The 20,983-nt window shown below is 37.9% G+C and overlaps 1 protein-coding gene across 1 annotated transcript in view; it reads right to left on the bottom strand.

Moving 5' to 3' along the window:
- The window catches only part of ttll5 (tubulin tyrosine ligase-like family, member 5), a 65,333-nt gene that overhangs the window by 6,211 nt on the left and 38,139 nt on the right, over positions 1-20,983 (bottom strand). Inside the window, exons 30-32 of the mRNA XM_088925216.1 lie at positions 11,227-11,419; positions 7,287-7,498; positions 1,284-1,366 (exon numbers count right to left, since the gene is read on the bottom strand). Of these exons, the coding sequence (XP_088781342.1) occupies positions 1,284-1,366; positions 7,287-7,498; positions 11,227-11,419 (488 nt within the window). The remainder of the gene's footprint in view (positions 1-1,283; positions 1,367-7,286; positions 7,499-11,226; positions 11,420-20,983) is intronic.

Genomic DNA, 20,983 nt, shown 5'->3' with positions numbered 1-20,983 from the left:
TTTTCAAGTAAATGAATGATATTACATAATCTATGGAGCTATGATCCTGCGGTGATACCAATAAAGTATCACAGTGTGATCTTATAATCTTGAGTTGTTTCAAAGAAACTGTCTGATGACATTTCTGACTTCTGAACTGAGAAAACAACAGGGTTGACATGAAGCACTGTGTAATTCTTCCAAAAAAAACAGTAAAATCCAATAGATGTGACATTTCAGAAGCATGAAGGAGGGAAATTTATAGAATACACCGCCATGGAGAAAATCGTGTTCAGAAATGGAAGTCCAATATTTTCTATGAATGAATGAGTTATTTGTAACTAAGGTGCTAAACTGCTGAAGTATGGTATATTATTAATAAGCTTATTTATCAGCTGTTGAAATAGAATTTGTGCTTCATTTGATCAAAACTTAAATATATATATATCACTTTAAAGTGAAATTGTTTGCTGTTATTAAAGGTGCTGCTACTGAAAAGTTCCATATATTTTGACACAAGATGGTCAGAATGTCTTAATCCAGTCCCAAAGGATGTCTTGGTATACAATGTAACTGTCAGCAAACAACTTACAGCACTGTGACAGCTGGGAATTCCAGAATCTTTCTGTGTCACAGCTCAATATCTGATTATAATGCAGATGGCTATCACTCTAATACCTCATGATCCCACTCTATAGAGGGGGCATGGCTTGAACAAGTGCCATAGATACCTGCACTGGAAAAATACAAGCAGCTTTAGATAGATCAACTCTCAGTATCAGATATCAAGCTGACTGTATTCAGTATCTCACTCTGAAAACTGGCAGTACCTCTTTAACAACATGCGTAACGTCTAACAAAAATCCACAGTGTTTTCCTTCTCCAAACTGACATTGTATGACAGGATCCATATTACAATTTTAGGAGACGTATTGTAACAAAAAACTACAGACAAAATTACAATTATACCCGATGCTCCATATTTAACTACAACAAAGACATGGCTGCTATCACAGGGATTCAAATCCAGGCCTCGGCTTTCAGAGAAAATGACCAGCAATTTTAATATAATTGCCTTTCCAACAGTAACATCAATAGATAAACAGTATGAGACATTATCTGCTCTCTTTTGAAGAACAGTTCTGCCACGGACTGTATATTGAATTCAGAAAGATATCATTTTCTGGTGGGATATAATAGCTTCTACAAGAACTACTTTGGAAAAAGTTTAAAAAAAAACTTGACTTATTTTGGCTTTATCTCCTTTTTACTGGTTTTGGAAGACAGAAATTCAGCTCCCTTACCTGAGTTCCCAGAGACTTGCTCATAGACAACATGGTGAGCACTGGCTGCAGTTCCATTGGCTTGGCCCTCTGCAGACGTCAGTCTGTAAGAAGAAGAAAATACACTGCAGTAATTCAAATACACAGGGGGAATAATCACAACATATTTATAAAAGTAGAAGACGCATTTTAATTATTCTTAGAAATAATCCTTGACAGTACCTTGGATATTCACTTTCTGTTCTATTGGTTCATCCCCTGGTTAGAACAGATCATAGTGGCAAAAGGTCTGAAATGCTACAATATCCACCTTGTTCAATCACGAGCTGTAACGCTAAATCCCAGCCATGTAAACAAGCAAATCAGGCCGTGGTTTTTCAAACCTAATAAGATGAGCAATGTTAATGGTGGCAGAGGGACACAATTAAACCGCTAACCGTGGAAGGTCACAGAGGTGACTGGTAAAGTCACGAAGTGATAATGAAAGTTTAAGGGCACATGAAGATACGTTTGTGGGTGCACAACACTTCTATGAATGGTGTTTTTTTTCTTCTTCTCTGCCACATCTACAGTGTACTAAGGTGGCCCCTGGACCAAGCAGCTGGGACAGCCCATGAGGTGGCGTGTGGCAGAGTAATTTTAGATGCACCCCTCTAAATGGAGGGTCTGGCGGCAGAGGGGGGTGGGGGTTGTGGCGCTATTTTCAGGCTCTGGAAAGCAGAGCTCCCTCAGTAAAATGTTTACTCAGCGCTTTTGTTGCTTCAGAGAAGCCTGCAGGAGACAGAATGCGTATGGGTCACTGTGGCACTGGGCTCCCTACACACTACTCTTCCCGTGGGCTGGCAGGACTTTCATTCTCCTTCACCATCCTCGCAGGAGACAGAGGCGCATTCTTCTATAGCCGTACCTCAATATCTGTGCAAACAGTGTGTATTTGAATATTTGTTCTATATCTGTATTTTTTTTTTTATCTGTGCAAGGTCATGGCAGTACAAAATTCTAAGAGAAGAAATCTAAAGAAAAATTAGCTATTCTGTTGTTTTTTGCTTAAGGATGTCGTTAGTTCCATGCTTATAGAAAAATAGCTCGTCAAATAGTAGAACAAGATAAAGGCCGAGCATTCACAGAAGCAAGAAACCCTATTCATATGTTTTGGTTCCTAGGAGTATGATGATGTAAAAACTTTTTTAGACTCATCTGTAACTTTCTTGAAATATTCCAACTTTGCAGCAATTTATACCGGGTTAACCATGCTTTGGAGAGAACTGTTCTGCAAACACGTCTGCCAGAAGCAGCACGACTGAGCTGACAGGGTGTCTGAAAGTGACACATCTGTCTTCATCCCTGTCTCGACTCCTGTGGTTCGGGGATGTCAACGTGGCTCTTCGTTCAAGTAGGAAAGACGCAACAAAGATTCTTTCTCTGAAACCACAGATTTAAAGGGATCCTTATTTTTATGCCGGTGGGACTCAGCCACACACATTCAGTCATTCAGTCTTTAGGACTTCACCGGTCATTGTTTGAAACTCATTCCTAAAACGTGAGGCTTGGAGTTAGGTTTAGGGCAAACTAAATTATTACCAATTGAGCACAAACAGATTCACAACAAATGGAAATGCATGAAATAGAAATGGCAGGGTGTAACACAAATACTAATTTAGATAAATCCAGCTCTTCAGCAAATGATTTCTAATTATTGTTATGATTCTTTCTTATAACAGACCGTGCAATACGTCTGCTGATTGCTTAAAAATCATCACCAGTGTCATTATCAGTGTGAAAATTATAAGCATTTTACTGTGGATACTTTCTTTATGATTTTAATGTTACACAACAAGATATAAAAAGAACTCCTTTAAAAGGATGAAAAGACACACTGATAATCATGATTAATAACAGCAGGGAGAAAATCACACTTTCAGGAAGGAGCACTACACTTTTCCCATAGAGGCTGGGCAACGTTGGCAATTTAAGGTTAATTTCTTTGTCTTTTTTCAACCAAATTACATGTATAAAACACTTAATTGGAAAAATCAGTCGGAAGGTGCTGAAATCCAGGCCCATTAATTCCTCCTGGCAGAGACAAAGAGGAGCTGGGTAAAGGGCTTGAGGAGGTTCTTCCCAGCATGAGCCCCGTGCTGATGTATCACCTGGCCGATGGATGAGGGGGCCGCCTTTTCAGAGTGATCCCACACAGCAGGTATTCATTACTCATCAAGCCACTGGCCGTGAATGAACTTGGACAACACTCCTTTATCTCTAAACAAATTGCTCCAGAATGCTCAAAAAAAAGTGTAGTGGCAAGTCTTAGTCAAAGCTGTATATTAAGTGTGCTAACCAGTTTTTAAACAATAAATAAAGCTTAGCTGGCATTAACCTACAACCCCAGAGCCTGCCAAAGCTGTGCTAATGAGCTAATGAGGGCAGACAGGGCTTCCTTGTATAAGCTGCACAGCCCCCTCATTTAAATCATTTACAACAAAAAAGGTTGTAATGAAGAAAATAGGTCAATTACTCAATGCTTAGAATCATCTAAGGAGTTAAACGAGTGTTTGCAATTTTCCAGAGAGAGACTTAATCCTTACTTCACATGCATCTACCTTGAAGTCTAAAAAAATACCCACATTATATTTGGAAATTACCAGGACAGCAACCTAATAGTAACAGAGTCATGCAAATTAAATACGTGGAATTCTGGATCATTCACATGCTCCAAATCACGCAACTTGCTCTACTACACTGTATATCACAGCAATACTTGTGTTCAGCTTTCAGTTCAGAAAAATAATCTCACTAACCCAAAAAATTGAATTCACGCTTTTCAACAACACAGAAAAAACACCTCTGAGCAAAACACACTTAAAATTTAGTGATTATGCTGTAATGCAAAGTAGTAGCATATATTTTTACTTAAAATAACAGTGGTCAGATTTAGAACATATTTGTTTAATCCTGCACTGAACTGAGTGCAGGACTTGAAACTGGCATTTTTTCTTTTAAAAAAAAAAGAGAAACCATTCAGAGGTTTACAGTGTTGCTGTAATTGTCACGCTATTAGTAATGTGATACTTAAACCCCAGTTGCCCAAGGAACAAGTGTAAGCAGAACTCGCCAGACTTCCACAAATGCAATGAAAAACACGCACATTTATTTGTTTTACAAAGTGCTTCTTCTAAATCTGTAACTTAAGTCATCTTAAATGCGAGACCTCACGACTCCTTCAGTTGGCAGCTCTGTAAGGCCATTGACTGCTGTAGGTCCTGTCGAGAGTAAGTGATTGCTTAAGTCAAAAACAACGAAGCAGGACACGAGTACACTGTTGAGAGCTTAAATAGCCGTTTTTAGTTCAGAGAGCGAAATATCCAGTTTAAAAAAGCAGAGTGGTACTGCTCTGTTCCTCCCTGAGATTATTTGATACACTATTACACAACAATCCAACCACAGTTACATACACTCATTAATATAAAACTTTAGGTTTCTGAAACTGCACAACACACACAGAGGCAGACTTTCTCGGAAAGGGTGATTGTAAAAGAAAGGTCACTAAAGGTGGCAGTGAAACAATCTGAAGGAGAGGACAATGAAAGAAGAACGTCCCCTGCTTGATGAAAGAAACCTCTGACAGAAAAGGCTGGCTAGTGATGCTTGATGGCACAGGATGTGTAGGCAACAGTGGGGCTGAAAAGAAGTGACAGGAAAAAATGGATGGCTAACCTTTGCGAAGAAACAGCATCCCTCACTACCTTCAAACCGGCCATGTTTTGTTCATGTTTCTCTTTTTAAAAAAAAGCTAGCCAAAGAATGGCATACATATATATATTAAAACATACACACTGTTTGGCACAGTGGCATGATGGTTGTCAGTGCTGGCTCATTTGCTCACTTGATCCCCATGCTGCTGGGTAGGCTCCGATAATGGATGGATATATTTTAAAATTTTTAGGTTTAGAAATTTCAGACAAGCTCCAAAAGCATGCAAAGTCTATTATTTTTTAGCCTTCATTGTAATGATACAGAACATGTTATCTAAACAAAAACTGATGAGCTCGTCCTGTCGGCCGGTGCAATGAGCCAGTTTCTCTTCTTACCTCTTTTCTTTAACCCCCTTGCAAGCCAAGAAGTCCTCAGTGAAAACTGGGCACGTAAAAGTCAAGGCAGAAAATACGTTCCACATATCTCAGAAACACAGATGATCCATTTTACTGACCTGATAAAAGTCAAGTTCTGCAATGTTAACTCATACTCTGATATGAAGAAGAAAGTAACTTTTCCCACTGTATTTTTTAGTGTCCTACACTGACCAGCTCAATGAAATTTGAATAAGACATTGTAGGTCCTGTTAATTAAAATAAAATGCAATAGCAATCTCAAATCAAGTGCTGTTACTTTACTTAACCATTCAATATTGTAAAGAAAGTAACAGCAATCACAATGACCAAATACAGAACATATATCTTATAACAGCAGCAACATTTTTTGTAAGGGGATTTTCTTGTGTGAATAAGGCGAACAAGCATATGTTTATCATTTGCAGACCTCATAAAATTGCAATTGTAGTTTTTGTTTCAAAGAGAACACGCTTAAAGGGTTGTTATGAGGACAAAATGGAATTGTAAACAGCTTTTAATATACGGTCCTAAATTAAGGCACTCAGGAAAAACTGCTGCATGGGGAGAAACTAAAGGTGTAGTGGAGAAATGAATAATGCCACATTAATTGGAATAAAATCATAGGAAAAAATACTCCCAGAAGAATATGTTTCTATTTCATGGAAACAACTTCCCCATCATTCCTTTTTCTGTGTCCTTTGGATAATAATTCTTTATTTCTGAAGAGATCCTAGCCTTTTATTTCTCTCGGTGCATTTTTGGTCTTAAGGTTTCCATTTTTCCCACACTCTCCCCTGTCACACAGGGCTAACCACAAAAATGTAGGACAGTTGAGTGTGTGAGGGGGCCTGGAATTCCGCATGAGGAGGGTAAACATTCTGACTGCCAGGAAAGCACACAGAGGAGCAAACACTTCACCTACCAGCCTCCTTAACTCTTCACCAACTGCACAACCCCTGAAAAGCCAACCTGTGATTAAAGCTATAATCCACTGCCTGGGAGAGAGAACCAGGCTGGGTATTTTCTCAAAATGTCAGGATCTCAGAAGAGTCACAATAACTTCATGTTTGTGTTATAGTTATAAATCCACAATCTGCTGATAACATGATGAAACAAAAACAAGTGTATGACTATTAAATGCTATGCAACATTGCAGTGCTAGCTTTAAAATGTCTTATAAATATGGGCGGTCCTACTTCATTTCCTACTACACGCTAATACATACCACAAAAATTTCACTGAACCGGGACTTGGCAGTGAGTTCAAATCCTCTGGACTGACAGTGATCAGAATGGATTTGCCTCACACAGGATGAACTGCCTTTTCACTTACTGGGTAAAGCAGCCCTCCATTTAAGACATGTGCTTTAAACAAACAACTGTTGCTATCACAGAATTTTGTGTGATTGTTGTGTAATTTGGCCAGATGTTCTGTAATAAAGTCATACTGCAGCGTGGGAAACAGATGGCAGTTTGTGCTAACTTTTTCTCTTTTTTTAATCTCCAAGCAAAATAAGAGCTCCACAAGGTTACCAGCAGACCCCTGCAGCTGAACAGTATGGTGTTTACTGATCCTCCACAAATCTCAAAGTCTAAAGCAGAGAACGTAACCTTCCTGCAGCAAAATTTAGATAAAAGCCAAGGAACTCACCTAGCTCTTACCCTGCTCTCACGCAAGAATTAATTTTGCGAGTGCGGTGAGATTACAGGTACAAGCAGGTGCCATAACCCTCATCTCATTAGTTAAATTTAAAATTTTACTCCTAAGACAGGATTGTCTTGCTTCACCGTGATAAAATCTACTGAGATCTAAACTCAATGACCACATGGCAGAAGGTCAAACAGTACTTTTTAAAGCAGTAAGAAAAGAAAAGCAGACTTTCAAGCAGGCTGCTCAAAACTGAAATGGCTCTTACTTGACGAGGCGCTGAGTGGCTGTTTTCCTGGTGATGCCCTCCCTGTTGATGGGTGGTTTCGGGGCCAGGACAGGAGGCGGGTTCAGCCTCGGTGGGTGGGCAGCCCAGGCAGAGCTGCTGCGGAGCCCCCCTTGCCACTGACTTGATGCCCTGGTCGACAGTGACGTTGGTGCTGCAGGACTAGGGGGTGCTGGCTGTGTTGCCAGGATTGCCTGGATGTTCAGGAGAGACGAATGCCTTGTGATTACGTTTCTGGAATATAACGTCACTTTTTTTTTTCTTTCCATACGTGCATAAAAAAATAAATTTATACAGTGGTCCTTTCAGACACTGACCCACACCGCTAAGCTCTTTTCACACAAAAGTTTCAGAGATTGGCTGCAGTTATTTAAACTCCGGCTAATCTCTGTAATTCAGCACATCAGCACTAAAGAATAATATTTATAGGGGAAAGGCAACTCAAATAAAAACTTACAATGTAAACTAATCTTTCATGTAAAGATTATGAACCAATATGCTTTCAATTTAAAACAGAAGTAAAATATACATGCACACACTCACACATCTATAGTCCAATCATTGTCCTCTTTCCCAGAATGAATTTTGAAAGCACTGCAGCATGACATGAGATATTTTAAAACTATTAATGTGTTGATAAATGAAATGCTAAATTTCTAAGTCAGAAGGTTCGTAACTATGTAGTAGTTTAACAGGGCCAGGAAGGGCACCTTTCTTTGCCTGCCAGGTGGCTAGACGCCAGCACTAGCAAGGAGCCTTACAGTCTGCACCCAGTAACTGGAACAAGGACCAGAGCACCAGCGCAGCACAAACAAAACAGCAGAGGAGTTCTGAACTGCACATTTGCTTCTTGTAATGGTATCTGAGCACATTTGTATATGCAACATTTTAAAATGAAACACCCTGGCACAGACTCCCAGTGTTTATTGCAATGCTAAAATCCAGTTAGTTCAAAAAAAATCTCTGCTGTCATCATAGAAACCTTTGCACACGATTTATGCTGTGTCTGTTTTCTTGCAGCTCTCAAAACAATGCACAAAGACTAAGATTCAAACTGCTGAAACCGCTGTTTCATGTCTTATCTAGGATTGTGGTGCACTTCCAGCAACGGCTTTCCGAGAAACATCTGTAAACATCTGTGTCCAAATCGGAACTCTTCTGTGCATCCGCATTTTTTAGTGACTTAATGAACCAATGACTTTAGAAATTAGCCTTTTAATTGACCCCACTGAGGCAATTGTTTTTTTCTTTCTACAGCCATTCTCAACTGTAAAGAGGTGGGGCTGGAGATGACACATGCTCCACTGAGGTTAGTACAAGCCAATTAATCCTCAAATTTAGGAGCCAACTGTGCATCTGGCAGAAAGCAATCAGGATAAGATCCTTATTTTCTAATCTCCCATGAAAACCACTAAATACAGTGCATAGAATGACCCTCTAGTTCACTTTAAAAGCATTTCTTAAACTTCACCACTAGTGTTGAATGCTGACCTTCAATACTTCATTTAATATATATTTGTATGTCTCTCTTCCATAGTGCCAAAAAGAAAATTGTAATTTAATTACCATATTTTGAAAAATGCTTAATTGTACATGGCCTTTATGATTATAAAACAGCATAAAATGTACAAAAATCACAAGAGATTGTGTCAATATCTCTGTATAATATTCCCATGGTGAGGTATTTCACAGCAGCTCTTTCAAGAATTTAAATTATTCTTTCATGATATCTAGCCTAAAAAGGTGAATAAAATTAAGCTCTAGTTAATACAATATAGTACACAGCTCCTCTAGACTATACAATCTCTGCTCTTTTCCACCCCTAAGTAGAATTTTCTGCATTCAGAAAGTAGACTTTAAAGAGGACCACATAAAAGAGGATAAAAACAATATTTTAAGAAATATAAAGCAACTGTGAATGAAAAGAAAACATTTATCAACAGAAAAAAAGAACAGAAGGAAAAGAGGAATGAGAGGAAAGAGATAAACAGGAGACTGAGGAGGAGAAAGCTTTAATCCAGGGAGGTCTGGGATGTTGGGCTAGTTTCAGGGAGTCGGAAAGGCCTGCCAGTATTTAAAAATTCTCGCTGGAACCATAAAATTAATTTTCATACCACATTCTTAAAATAAAAGATAACTGATAGTTTGATTGTGATAGAGAAATTTAAGTTTTTTTCTCCTATGGACCTGTTTCTCTGTCCTTTTTTAAAATTAATGTGTAATGTGCAAATAAAAACACACTGATGTTAAATATTGTGTATTTTAAACTTGAGATCTTTTTTGCCCGCAGAACTGGAAGGGCACTGCATGATGTAAAAAATTAACACTTGTCAGCTTTCATCTTTCAATCTTAAGGTGATACAGAAAAAATAAACTGAAAAGATCCGTATGATGAAAGCCCTGTAATAAGTAAGGAAGTAAAAAAAAACACTGAAATTACAAAAAATAAATTATGCATTTAGAATTTCTTTAATCTTCTTTTTTCTTTTAATTCTTTGAAAAATGACAAATGTCAATAATCCTGCTACCCACTTACGGTTTGGAATCCCTGATGATTTGTGGAGCTCTGTGAACCACTGAACTCTCTTCAATTAGAGTCTGAGGGAGGGGATAGCGGTTACAAGGATCATTTTCACAGAAACTATTGCGTAACCACTCAGTCTTTTGCCAAAGAAAACATCACCTCACTCACATTAATTAGACCAAACCTCAGCAGAAATACTGACGTCATAAACAACTGCATTTTTTTAAAATAACTGTATTTAACAGTTAGATCCAAAGGTTTTTTTTGTCTTTTGGCCATTACAGACTTGACATATGATCCCATATCAACTGTCAGCCATGTGCAGAGCTACTACAGGAAACAAATAAACACTATCTTTGCACATTTGCTGAAGAGAAGACCAAATTCAAAGTTTTTTTAACCAAAAAACAACCCTAATAAAATCACTAGCAGCAACCAACAGGAGAAAATAATGTATTGTTAGCTTTGATTTTTTACCAGTGAGAAAAACAAATGTCCTTGTCCTACCCACAAGGCAGACCCAACTTGTGTTAATAATGTAAGGTTTTTGCTCAGCAAATAAATCTGTTTGAAGAAATTATCTTGAAAATTAACGTTGTCATTCCGTTCTGTCTCCTGAAACGATGGCCTTTAGTGAGGTCATGTACAGACCCCCTAGGCTGTGCATCATCCTTCAGGCCCAAGGTTCAATATTTGCCAAAGGGAAATAACAGACTGACAAAATGTCAAAACTACGCTCTCATTAAAGCTGTACAAAGGAGAGCAAAGGTAGAAAGAAAATTCTGGTTCTGAAAAATTACAGTTGCTTTCAAGGAATGAGATCCCTTGCCTTATAACCATGTTCCCGCTGGATTCCATTGTGCTGGTGGTTTGTGCAAAAATTCCCGGAATTTTTTTTTGCTAATGTTAACAGAAGATTTTCCTAAAAGTGCTAGACAGTGTGCAAGCTTTTAACAGGGATTTGGACAATATCATTGTTTAAAAAAACAACACATTGATATTCCGCAGACAAAAGACCTCAATCCAGAGGCTTCCTGACTTTTCTCAGCAGAATCAAATTTTCCTGTCTTATAATTTAATAGTGCTTAGAAGTCTTAAGTGTTTACATCTAAGCTTTATTTGAATAAGGTTTAAACATCAGGGGGAAAAAAAATTACAGCTTCTTGCATTTCTTTGAACCTAAATCAAAGAAAATCAAGATTGGTATTAAAATGTTTTTGACACAGAAACACAATTGAAGTCCCAGGGTTTGGAACATGCAGCTGTCTTCAGCCTCCTCCAGCTCTGTAAAATTGAGCATTTTTCTACTCACCCTTCACACCACTTTTCTTTCAGATTTTCATTTGGTGTACAGAAACGCCTCCGCATGAAAAGGAAGAAAGTACCATGTTGTCGTACCTGGTGCCGCGCTCGGCTGTGGTCCAGCAATTGGCGGGATTGTAGCTTCTGCTGCTGGAGTTGCTGGATTGCAAACTGGAGTTGGTAGCTGCCAGTGGTAGGCTGGTATCGTTGCTGTGGCGAGACCCCCGTGACCATGCTGTATGCATGCTCTGTTTCTCCTTGCCATGTGCTGTCATCATCTTTTAAGGAGCTGTAGGAAGGTATTAATGATAGCTGGCCAAGATATAACCGCACTCAACACAAAAGGATCCACAAACACACAGGCTGCTGAAGCACGAAGGCCCAATCTACACGAAACGAGATTTTGCACAGTGAATCTCCTCCAAAATTTAATGAAGGCTAATCTCCCACTTTTTTCATCTCTCATTTTTTCTGTACCTTCTTCATTTTTCATCTGGTTGGAATTGCCTTGATTGTCTCAGAAACATATGCATGGAAAGGCTTCTCATTAATATAGTGGGGGGGGGGGGAGCTGCAAGAACGACATGTGAAAATGGTTTTAACCAGCAAAGGAATCCTACAAAGTTTTCTTTGGAATGATAAACAAATAAAAAAAAATAAGAGAGCAAACAGAAATGCTCAGTAGTTCCGTCCAACTAGGCACCGCGTGGCAGAAGCAGTTAACACACCAAATAATCTCTCTGTGAAGAGCAACAGCCCACAGCGCCCACAGCCTGGGCTCTGGCCCTCACACATCACAGCCCGTTTGTATTGGCACACTGCTCCAGGCTGAATAGATTCTCCTTTTTCTCTAAGAAACCTTGAACTTGGTGCTTTCAGGCCTCACTCCATCTTAGCAGTCAGGATAGATAACACACCACAACAGCAGGAAACAAAAGAGGATTTCACATCATCGTCATCCAAACACTGCAATGTCTTTTGAATCAAAATAACAAGATAAATTAAAACTAAGACTAATTTGCCCTTAGCCCACATAAATGTAGTCACATTACTACATGTTAAAGGACAGCAGAGGTCTGCCTCCTATAACCGAGTCAGACACCTGGTCAGGATACTTCAAAATCTCGCCCACAGTGGGTAAGAGAGCAAATAGGTTTCAGCTATTTCTAGAGATTTGCCCTGGCTTCTCTGTACACCAGGTCACATTGCATTCTAAAGCAATTAAGGCAGACGTTTTAGCTTCTTTATCTGAATGGCAGCAATAAAACAGCAAGTAAGGCAGAAGGGTATTAAGACAAAGTTAATACCATAATCTAGACTGAAATTTAAACTGTCAGTGTTAACCTGAAGTTTAAGGGTATTAACAATCACCCTGTCTTGATTTTTTCAACATGTAACTCAGTGTGAAATATGACATTATGCAGATTTAATACTCCATTTACCAACTCAATGTCCTGCAGTGATTCACAGCAAAACAAGATCATGGTAAGGGCTCATAATAACTAACCATACTGAGGCCATCACCTGTGGAGCTGGGCTGTCAGAATATTTTAACACACCTGCCAATGAAAAGTCAGTCTGTCCCATGATAGTAAAACACACCTGAAAACTCCAACTCCAGACTTTTCAGTTCGAAGAGAATGTTGTGTCAGAAATTCTCAACCTGGAAAAAGAATTGAGCCGCTCTAATTGTTTATGACTAGTTTATCTCCCATTAGCAAAGGGACTATTTCTTTTTAACCCCCCTGTTTTTATCCACTAGAAGATGGAGTTGATGGCACCTGCACGGGTTTATGAATACATCTTACAGCTCCAGCAGCCAAACTACTATCTTGTTCAAAAAAGAGGTCAGGGAGCTGATAAAGCCCTTTATTACTGTAGAAGGTGTTCATGAAATTTTGCTATAAATTAGACAAAAATGAATAAATGAATAACAGTTGGAAAATAAAATTCTGACCATTTGTAACACTGCAGATGGTGCTAGCAATGGAAAACAGTACAGGTGTAATTTTAGATAAAAACTATCAAATTATATTCCAAAAATATTTAATAGCAAAAGCGACATAATTTCACTACATGTAAACTGAGATGAAAGCTACAAAAAACTGCAATAATAAGTTTAAGACTATTGTGAAATAAGGAAACATTTAAATTAACTTGGTTAAATTGGGAACGTCATAACCATAAACAGATTAACTGGAAAAAAACAAGCAGCTAACCAATAGCTAGTCATAACTATAGAGAGAATTACAAGTGAGGATGGTGAGAATTTCATCTGAACTGACTTGCTTGTCATTATGTAAACACAAAGCGGTCTCTTTTCAAACCAAAGACACTATGAAAACAGTGGCAATTTTTTAAAGAAACAAATAAATCAAACCAAACTGCAAAAAACTGGGTAAGAAGGGCTGCCAGGCAAAGCAAAATTGGTCATTAGATTATCCAAATGCTATTTCCATTTAAAGATCCGAATCCAACAGGCCTATAGGAGAGGGGCAGCTTCCTTCCAACAGCATACGATTCAGTACCTATAGAGCCTGGTATAGTTGAGGTTTCCCTCTGTCAATTGAGTTTCTGGGTGCACAGCATACCTGTACCTTTTGTTTACCTCTGGTACTCCTTTCTCATTTTATTGCTTCTTCCTGTATCTTTGCTGCGTCTTTTTATATTTTTATGTCGCTTGCACAGTAATGTTTCCATCTTATTTATTGCATTTACAAAAACATTAAATTAATTAAGCAGAGTTTCACAACACTCGATCTGCCTTTATATTCCCTTTACATCTAAATTATAGATAAGGTCTTGAAAAGCGTTATGGCTTACCTCTTTCTTATGCTTTACTTCTTAGGCATTGAAAGACTGACCACAAATACAGCACATACGTGTACCAGACTGTTATAAGAATTCCTGTTCCAAACTAACTATACGTGTACAGCTGAGCTTTCCCATGTAAATGCAGAACTATAGTGATTAGAATATGTCTGTAAACTATTTCACAAGACCATTTCATTAAATGTTCTTATGGACCAGAACACTTCAACATTCATGTGTTAAGCCTTGCATGGACAAACACAACAACACTACAATACTTAATAAATAGTAATGTGTGTGAGATTTGCTTAGCCTTTGCAGCCTTCTGTGCAGTATGTTTAAAGCCCCGCAATAAAATTATTATTCTATGCATTACTATTAGCTTTTAACGTGAATTGTTTAAAAGACCTGCTTCTTGCATACAGTATATTCTGAAACACATATCGATATCCTTTACTTCAATGTAAGGCGTGGGCATTTACAAAAATATAATTTTAAAATGGTATCAGTACACTCAACTTACGCCATACCTCAAAGTACATACAATATGGAACAATATGGAAAGCTCCAAGTCACCATTTCATAATTTCCATCATCGATTTATTTTCTTTCTTGGTGTCTGCACTGAAAAGCATATCCGTGAATGATATGCAACACAGAATGTATTGTTAACACACTTAATGCCAGCAGGAATACTTCAGAGCCATGGTGGAATCACTGGGCAGAGAGAGACAGCTTGACTGCCCATTTTGGATGTGCCTGACTGACAAGCCCTGGAAAACGAGAGGTTAACTCCATCAGAACTGTAAGTGCTGCCACTACAATGTCTCAGTCCATTCATTAACACATTCTTATTATCTGGTAGTGGAATTTCTTTAGTGCATACCCCAGGGAACGCCTGGTGCAAAGTATCACATCTGGTTCCAATTAAGGTGAATAAAAACCTTTTTATTAAAGGAGGACATCAAACAAAAAATCTTTTCCTTGCTTTTTCCATTCAGCCTTAAGATTTTCCTTTCTTTACTTTTCAGATGGGCTTACTTGGATCTGCAAAGCAGCTGATGTAGTATTCCAACAGCTTTGATCAGTTTATCTACCATTTAAGTGCGAGTCTTGAAAACGCAGAAATATTACAGTGAACAAAAACAGTCTACCACTATTTTCAGCTCAACTCTTACATACCATACTCTTGGTGTGGTTGATGTGGCAGCCTATTCAAGGAAGTCAAATGCTTCTCAGCTAATTTATGTACCTGGACAGTGATCTACTGTATGAAAAGTGGGGAAAACAAGGAGATCAGCTGGGAAACAGAGCTGATGTAAACAGAAAAGCGATGGAATTCTCACTGAAAATGTACAAGTAATAGACTGATTTGAGGCACACTGCGTACAACACAGAAACAGGGATTCATCCTAGAAGATGTGCAACAAGTTACTTCTGGCCTCAAGCGGACTAGAATAATGTAGTCCGAAGTCATTTTATTTCTATTTGCTCAATCAATTGCATACGTGTGTTACAGACAAATAACTCACTAAAGAAAGTGCCACACAAACTAATGAAGTATAGATTTAAGCATCTAGTTTACAGCAATCACAGTATTTTAGGCATGGGTAATTCTGCCATTTTGTTTTTACTTCTCAGCCAGGATTGAAACAGATCTTTCTAGAGTATTTCCAGTTCACTAAACAGCGCACAAAGAGTTAATGTCATAAATATAGACTGTTTTTATAAATTCCACTGTACTCTCACAGGATTATATGAAAAACTGAGCATAGGAACCATTTTCAAACCGCTGAGGCAGCATACCTGGCAGATACTGGAAACACACTTCAAAGGGATCATTTCTCTTTGAAACCCATCACGCTACACCCCCGTGGTTTGCTTAAAGAGCCGGTACGCTTAACGGTTTCAGTATGTTTGGCAAAGACCACCGGCCCCAGCGCAGGGACTCAGGAAATTATACATTAAAGAAACAGTATCATTTCTAAATCAAAGCATCTGCACCTTATATCTCATTAAAGATGTAGTATTATTTTAAATCTCGTACAATAACAATTACAATTACAGCAATAATAATAATAATAAGCTGGTAGATTTACATCAGAAACAGTTAAACTGTTTGACACAGAAAAAAGGCAACTATGCAGAGTTAAATCCAGAAAGCTATGTCACTGTTACTGATTATTATCAGAGAGTGGGGGGAAAAAAAGGAGTCAGCGGCTACTCTTGTCCAAAAAGGGATCACTGTGTGGCAACACAAGGATCCAGAAACACTGGTTTATTTGTTAAATTTGTTTATCTTAACATTAAGAGTAAGCTTAACATGAACAAAAGAGACTTCTACAAATCTGCAGTGTGTGGTAAGATTTAACAAGCATGGTTCATATTAAAGCCGATGAATAATCTTCAGCTACCTTTGTTACTTTCACAATTTCCTTACCAAAAAGATAAAAATGGCCTTGTACAAGTTTAATTTTTCAAATGACTGAATATTGGTAGACACAGTTATTTGCTAAAATGACACTTTTTGAAATGCCAACATTTCCTCTCTTGCTTTTCAAGATGTTCCTCTACCTTTAAAAATAATAAAGGGCTGGAATAAGTGTTTAGTAAATGGAATGGATTATTACTATCCACTTAAGTATTTTAGTCTTATACTAACAACTGCAATAAACGTCAAAAACTAAAGCTGGTGTCTCTGTGGAGGTTAGGAATCATTTGCAAAATCAATATGCGTTATAAATTGGACATTTCCTGACACAGTACTGGAATCAAGAAATACAATACAAACACTAAAATGTATGCGGCATTTTGGGAAGGGAAAATGAACAGAGCAGGCACTTCTTCAAGAATGGCTATTTAGGCCTCCGGGAAGTCACTCTGCTTCTCCTTTCAAAACGAAGGTGCACTTATGTCTATACAAATCTGATAATACCTGCAGCAAATTCAGTTCATTTTTCCTGCCTGTAATATACATTTTGAAAAAAAAAAATACTTTTAATAAAAAAAAACTTTTTTCCCCTCTTTTCTGGAAATAAAAACATTCTAAAAAGGGAAAAAGCCAGACATTCCAGGAATTCCCTGACAGTTCCATACATAAGGAAGGGCTGGACTGGAAAAACATAAAATTGGAGATCTGGGCCAAACTGTCTGAGACACTGTCACTCACGTATCACTGAAAAAATAGAGAGCACCCGCACGCAGTTAACCCTTCCAGCCCTGTCCATTTGATCATTAATAGACCACTTCAAATGAAAACTGCCCTCAACCTGTCATATTTGTAAATGTCAAACAGTAAAACAAAACAAATATACTTGTATTTCCATCCTCTTATACAGGTACATTTCCAAGATTTTGGCACGCTTGTTTTACCACATCTTCCTCAAAATGATTGAAAACACAATATGTGACAAAATATCCACGCAAAAATTTGGAACTGAAGTGTGCACTTTTTTCAGAAGACAAAGCAGTGAGCTGTGCTAATGCATCTGCAGGCAACTCCCTTCCTATTCTTCCAAATATCCTTTTTATAAATTAACAATCAAATAAGTCATTTGATTGCTCGCTTCAAGAAAAAAAACATGTTTAAAGTACACAATAAAAGTACTTGCTAAATCCAACAGTTCTACAATTTAGGATACTCCTTTCCTAGGACCATATAAACTTTCATTTTTACTTTAAACATCCTTTAGAGACTATTAAACTCTCCCTTAACTTTTATTGACTGTGACCTAATACCCCAAACTAAGCACCAATAAAATTGCACAAAGTTGATTACACACAAAATCTTCTCATTGTTAATTTGCCTTTAGAAAGCAATTCCTGTGCAAACTGGGATTACTAATCCTTGTCAAGAGCAAATTAGGCCCATGTGAACTATTCAAGGTTAAGCTTTTTTGTTTCCTGCAAAGCAAAGATCTTTTGTTTCATTGTCTCTCTAAGTAAAAGAATGACTACTTCATGTATTTTTATAAAGCACACTTCAAAAATCCAATTTCTCCAAACATGTCTGAAGTGCAGATGCCAGCAGTACTAGGAAACATGTGGCAAGCACTTAATTAAATTTACTTACTCTATATAGCTGGAAAAAGCCTGCACAAGAAGCAAAATTCAGAAAACATCATATAATTTCACAAATAGGCAACAATATATTTTTCTGCCAACGATAATAGCTTACAGAACTCAGAGAAACATCTAGAATGCAATATCTGTACATAAAGCATTTTATAATAATACCAGTCAGCAGATCTGACTTCTATACATTAGTATAGCAGTGCTCTTTCAATTATTGTGCTGCAATTAATCTGTTGGACAGCATGTAGTGCTATTTTGAGATAACGTAGAAGAATCGTCTCTTTACTACATGGTAGCTTAATGATGCAGTTAACTGATGGCTAATTTTACAATTAGACTCAGCCATCATCTTTCAGAATTATATGAAGGCGTTTTCCAAAATCAACTACTGTAAATAATCGATCAGTAAATTACAGCATGTTATAAAAGATGGAATTACAAGGTTGTGAGGTACTGCAGAGACTTGTTTCTACAGGTGCGGAACACAACAATTTTTTGTTAAAAAACAAGGATGGACCAAATTCGGAAATTAATCCCGAGATAAGCCTGTCTAGTACATCAGTTAATATGCCACACAGAACCTTTGTGAGAAAAACATTGTGCGTTCACTGTGATCCTTTGCATATTGGTATTATACCAAATTTGCTCTTCCCAATTATATGCAGCAGCCCTACATTTCACAGATTCCAGTCTCTCTTGGTGAAGAATGGCTGTTTGCTTTGGAAGTGAACCCTGGGGAGACAGCAATGCACCATTCTCTTAGAGCACTCTGGAGGGCAAATACCACACTGTACATGAAGAACTGTATTAAAAAGGAAAACAAAAACAGAGGTCTTTTAAGGGAATGTACATGTAGCTGATTGATATGATTTTTTTTTTATGTGGGAGACAGAATGCATTGTTGCAGCAGTAGGCATCCAAAGACTTCTGTTCTTTGAAGCCTCCTTTGATTGTTATGTTCAAAGTTATATTTCATTAAAATAAACAGATTGGCATTAATCAAACAGAAATATACTTCTGCTTTTTATAGCTGTCTGTACAGATGGGGTTCCCCTTTCAAAATTAGGAGACTGACAACTGTCATAATTGAGTTCCTGATACATCAAAATCAAACATAGAACTTCATGATCTTTGTAAGCATCGGTATATATTTAGTCACACTGTTTTTCTAGCTAGCTGGAATGGAGGCTGAAAGATCCCTGAAGCTACAATCACAACCCTGGCTTTTCATTCACTGTCTTGATGACCATAACTAGGCAGATTATATGCTGAAAAACATTTATTCATAAGAAGCTCATCCATTAGTTTCACCATAGATAAGGACAATCTTCAATGTAAAATGTTCATCTGTGGATAGTTTTACTGATGTATAACTGCATAACTGCTGGGGCCTCGTCATGGCAATTCAGAACTCAGTGTCTCAAACAGTGGACATGTCTTCCTCAGCAAAGCCAAGGTTTCTGATCCTATCACAGTAGACAGTAGCAGCCAGTGAGCACTACTGGACACAGTTGCTGTAACTGTGCAAAGGCTCAAAAACGAGAGAGACAGCTGTTTCATTTTAAACCCGGATTTCTCCCATGACATTGAAAGCACAGGATCACGCCGTCATTTTCTGTGCCTGTTTAATAAGGGTGGTTGTTCATTTTGAACATTCATCACGAATAGGTTACCAGATATTGGCCAGCAACAATTTACACTTGTTGGATACTCATTCTTTACTTTCTGTCTTTTCCTGTGAAAAACATACTTTAAACATCAGCATTTTGGTACCATATTAAAAAAAAAAACTACTTAAAGCACAATTTAAAACATGAAAAGTTGACAAGATAATTTAAATATACTGAATGTCAAAAGAAACTTCTTGCTTTATTCCTGCATCATTGTTTGAAGCACAAAATATAGTTGTAGATATTCTTTAAATGTTTTGGTGTTATTTTGATTAATTTAGCATTCTTGACAGTGATATACTCCAGTGATTTTGACTGTTGCATAAGCACTAAATCACCTCCTGGGCACAGGTGATGAGGCAATTTAAACTGCTAAAGGTCAGCTCTGGTAAAAATCAAGAAATGAGCCAGTAAGCACCAATTATTCCATGCATAATGCCTTTGTCCCAACAGTGCATTGGAGGCTACAGTATCTGTATCTTTTAGTATAGACTTGCGTGCAGTGAAGCCAAAATCCCTTTAGAGGTTAATAAAAGTTTACACAAATTTTTAGTGCCCACTGATGGATATTCAAGCATGACATTCAGCATGATGCACTTACTGTTGTGCAGAACAAACCATTTGAAATCCAAATACCATAGTCTGAGCATTGTCCAGTCATTACAGAACTCTTCAAATGAGGGCAAACCTGAAAGCATGGTGCTACATTGATCAAGTCCCGACACCTCACTTGCCTCTGAGCCCATCCTGACATGACAAAATTCCAGCAGGCCAATGCATGTTCTCATGATGTTATTGTATCAGCAGCTTTTTTGTGAGATGTGACAGCTGGTGTCTATAAATTTGACTGAGTGTGTGCCCTGTGATGGACTGGTGTCCCATCTGGTGCCTTTCTCTTCTGCTATAGACTGCAGGTTGCTGAGTCCCTTACCAGGAAATTGTTATACTCAACACAAAGTATTGTTATTACAGCAAACTTTTTTTGTTAATATTAGTTGTTGTAGTACCACAAACTTTGAATTTAACATGTTTGAATTTAACATTAACAATGTATTCTACAGTACACTTTTCCAAAAACTGAGATAGTTTCAGTTGGCTGCCTGTTAGCTGAAAAGCATCTTTTTGCTTCCAGATTCTGCAGACGGCTAACTTGTGAAACTCCCACATGACTGCAGCTTCTCATCTTTTCTGTAAAGAAGAGACATCTTGGCATTTTGTCTGTTTGTTGACAAAAGCACATTTAGCAAGGAAGCAGGAGGACATGCCCATGCGAATGCCACAGCAATACAGCTGTGCAA

The sequence above is a fragment of the Atractosteus spatula genome, chromosome 9 (assembly GCF_055471065.1).
Source record: "Atractosteus spatula isolate fAtrSpa1 chromosome 9, fAtrSpa1.hap1, whole genome shotgun sequence".
Classification (NCBI taxonomy): Eukaryota; Metazoa; Chordata; class Actinopteri; order Semionotiformes; family Lepisosteidae; genus Atractosteus; species Atractosteus spatula.
This window is presented reverse-complemented; position numbering and strand designations above follow the sequence as displayed.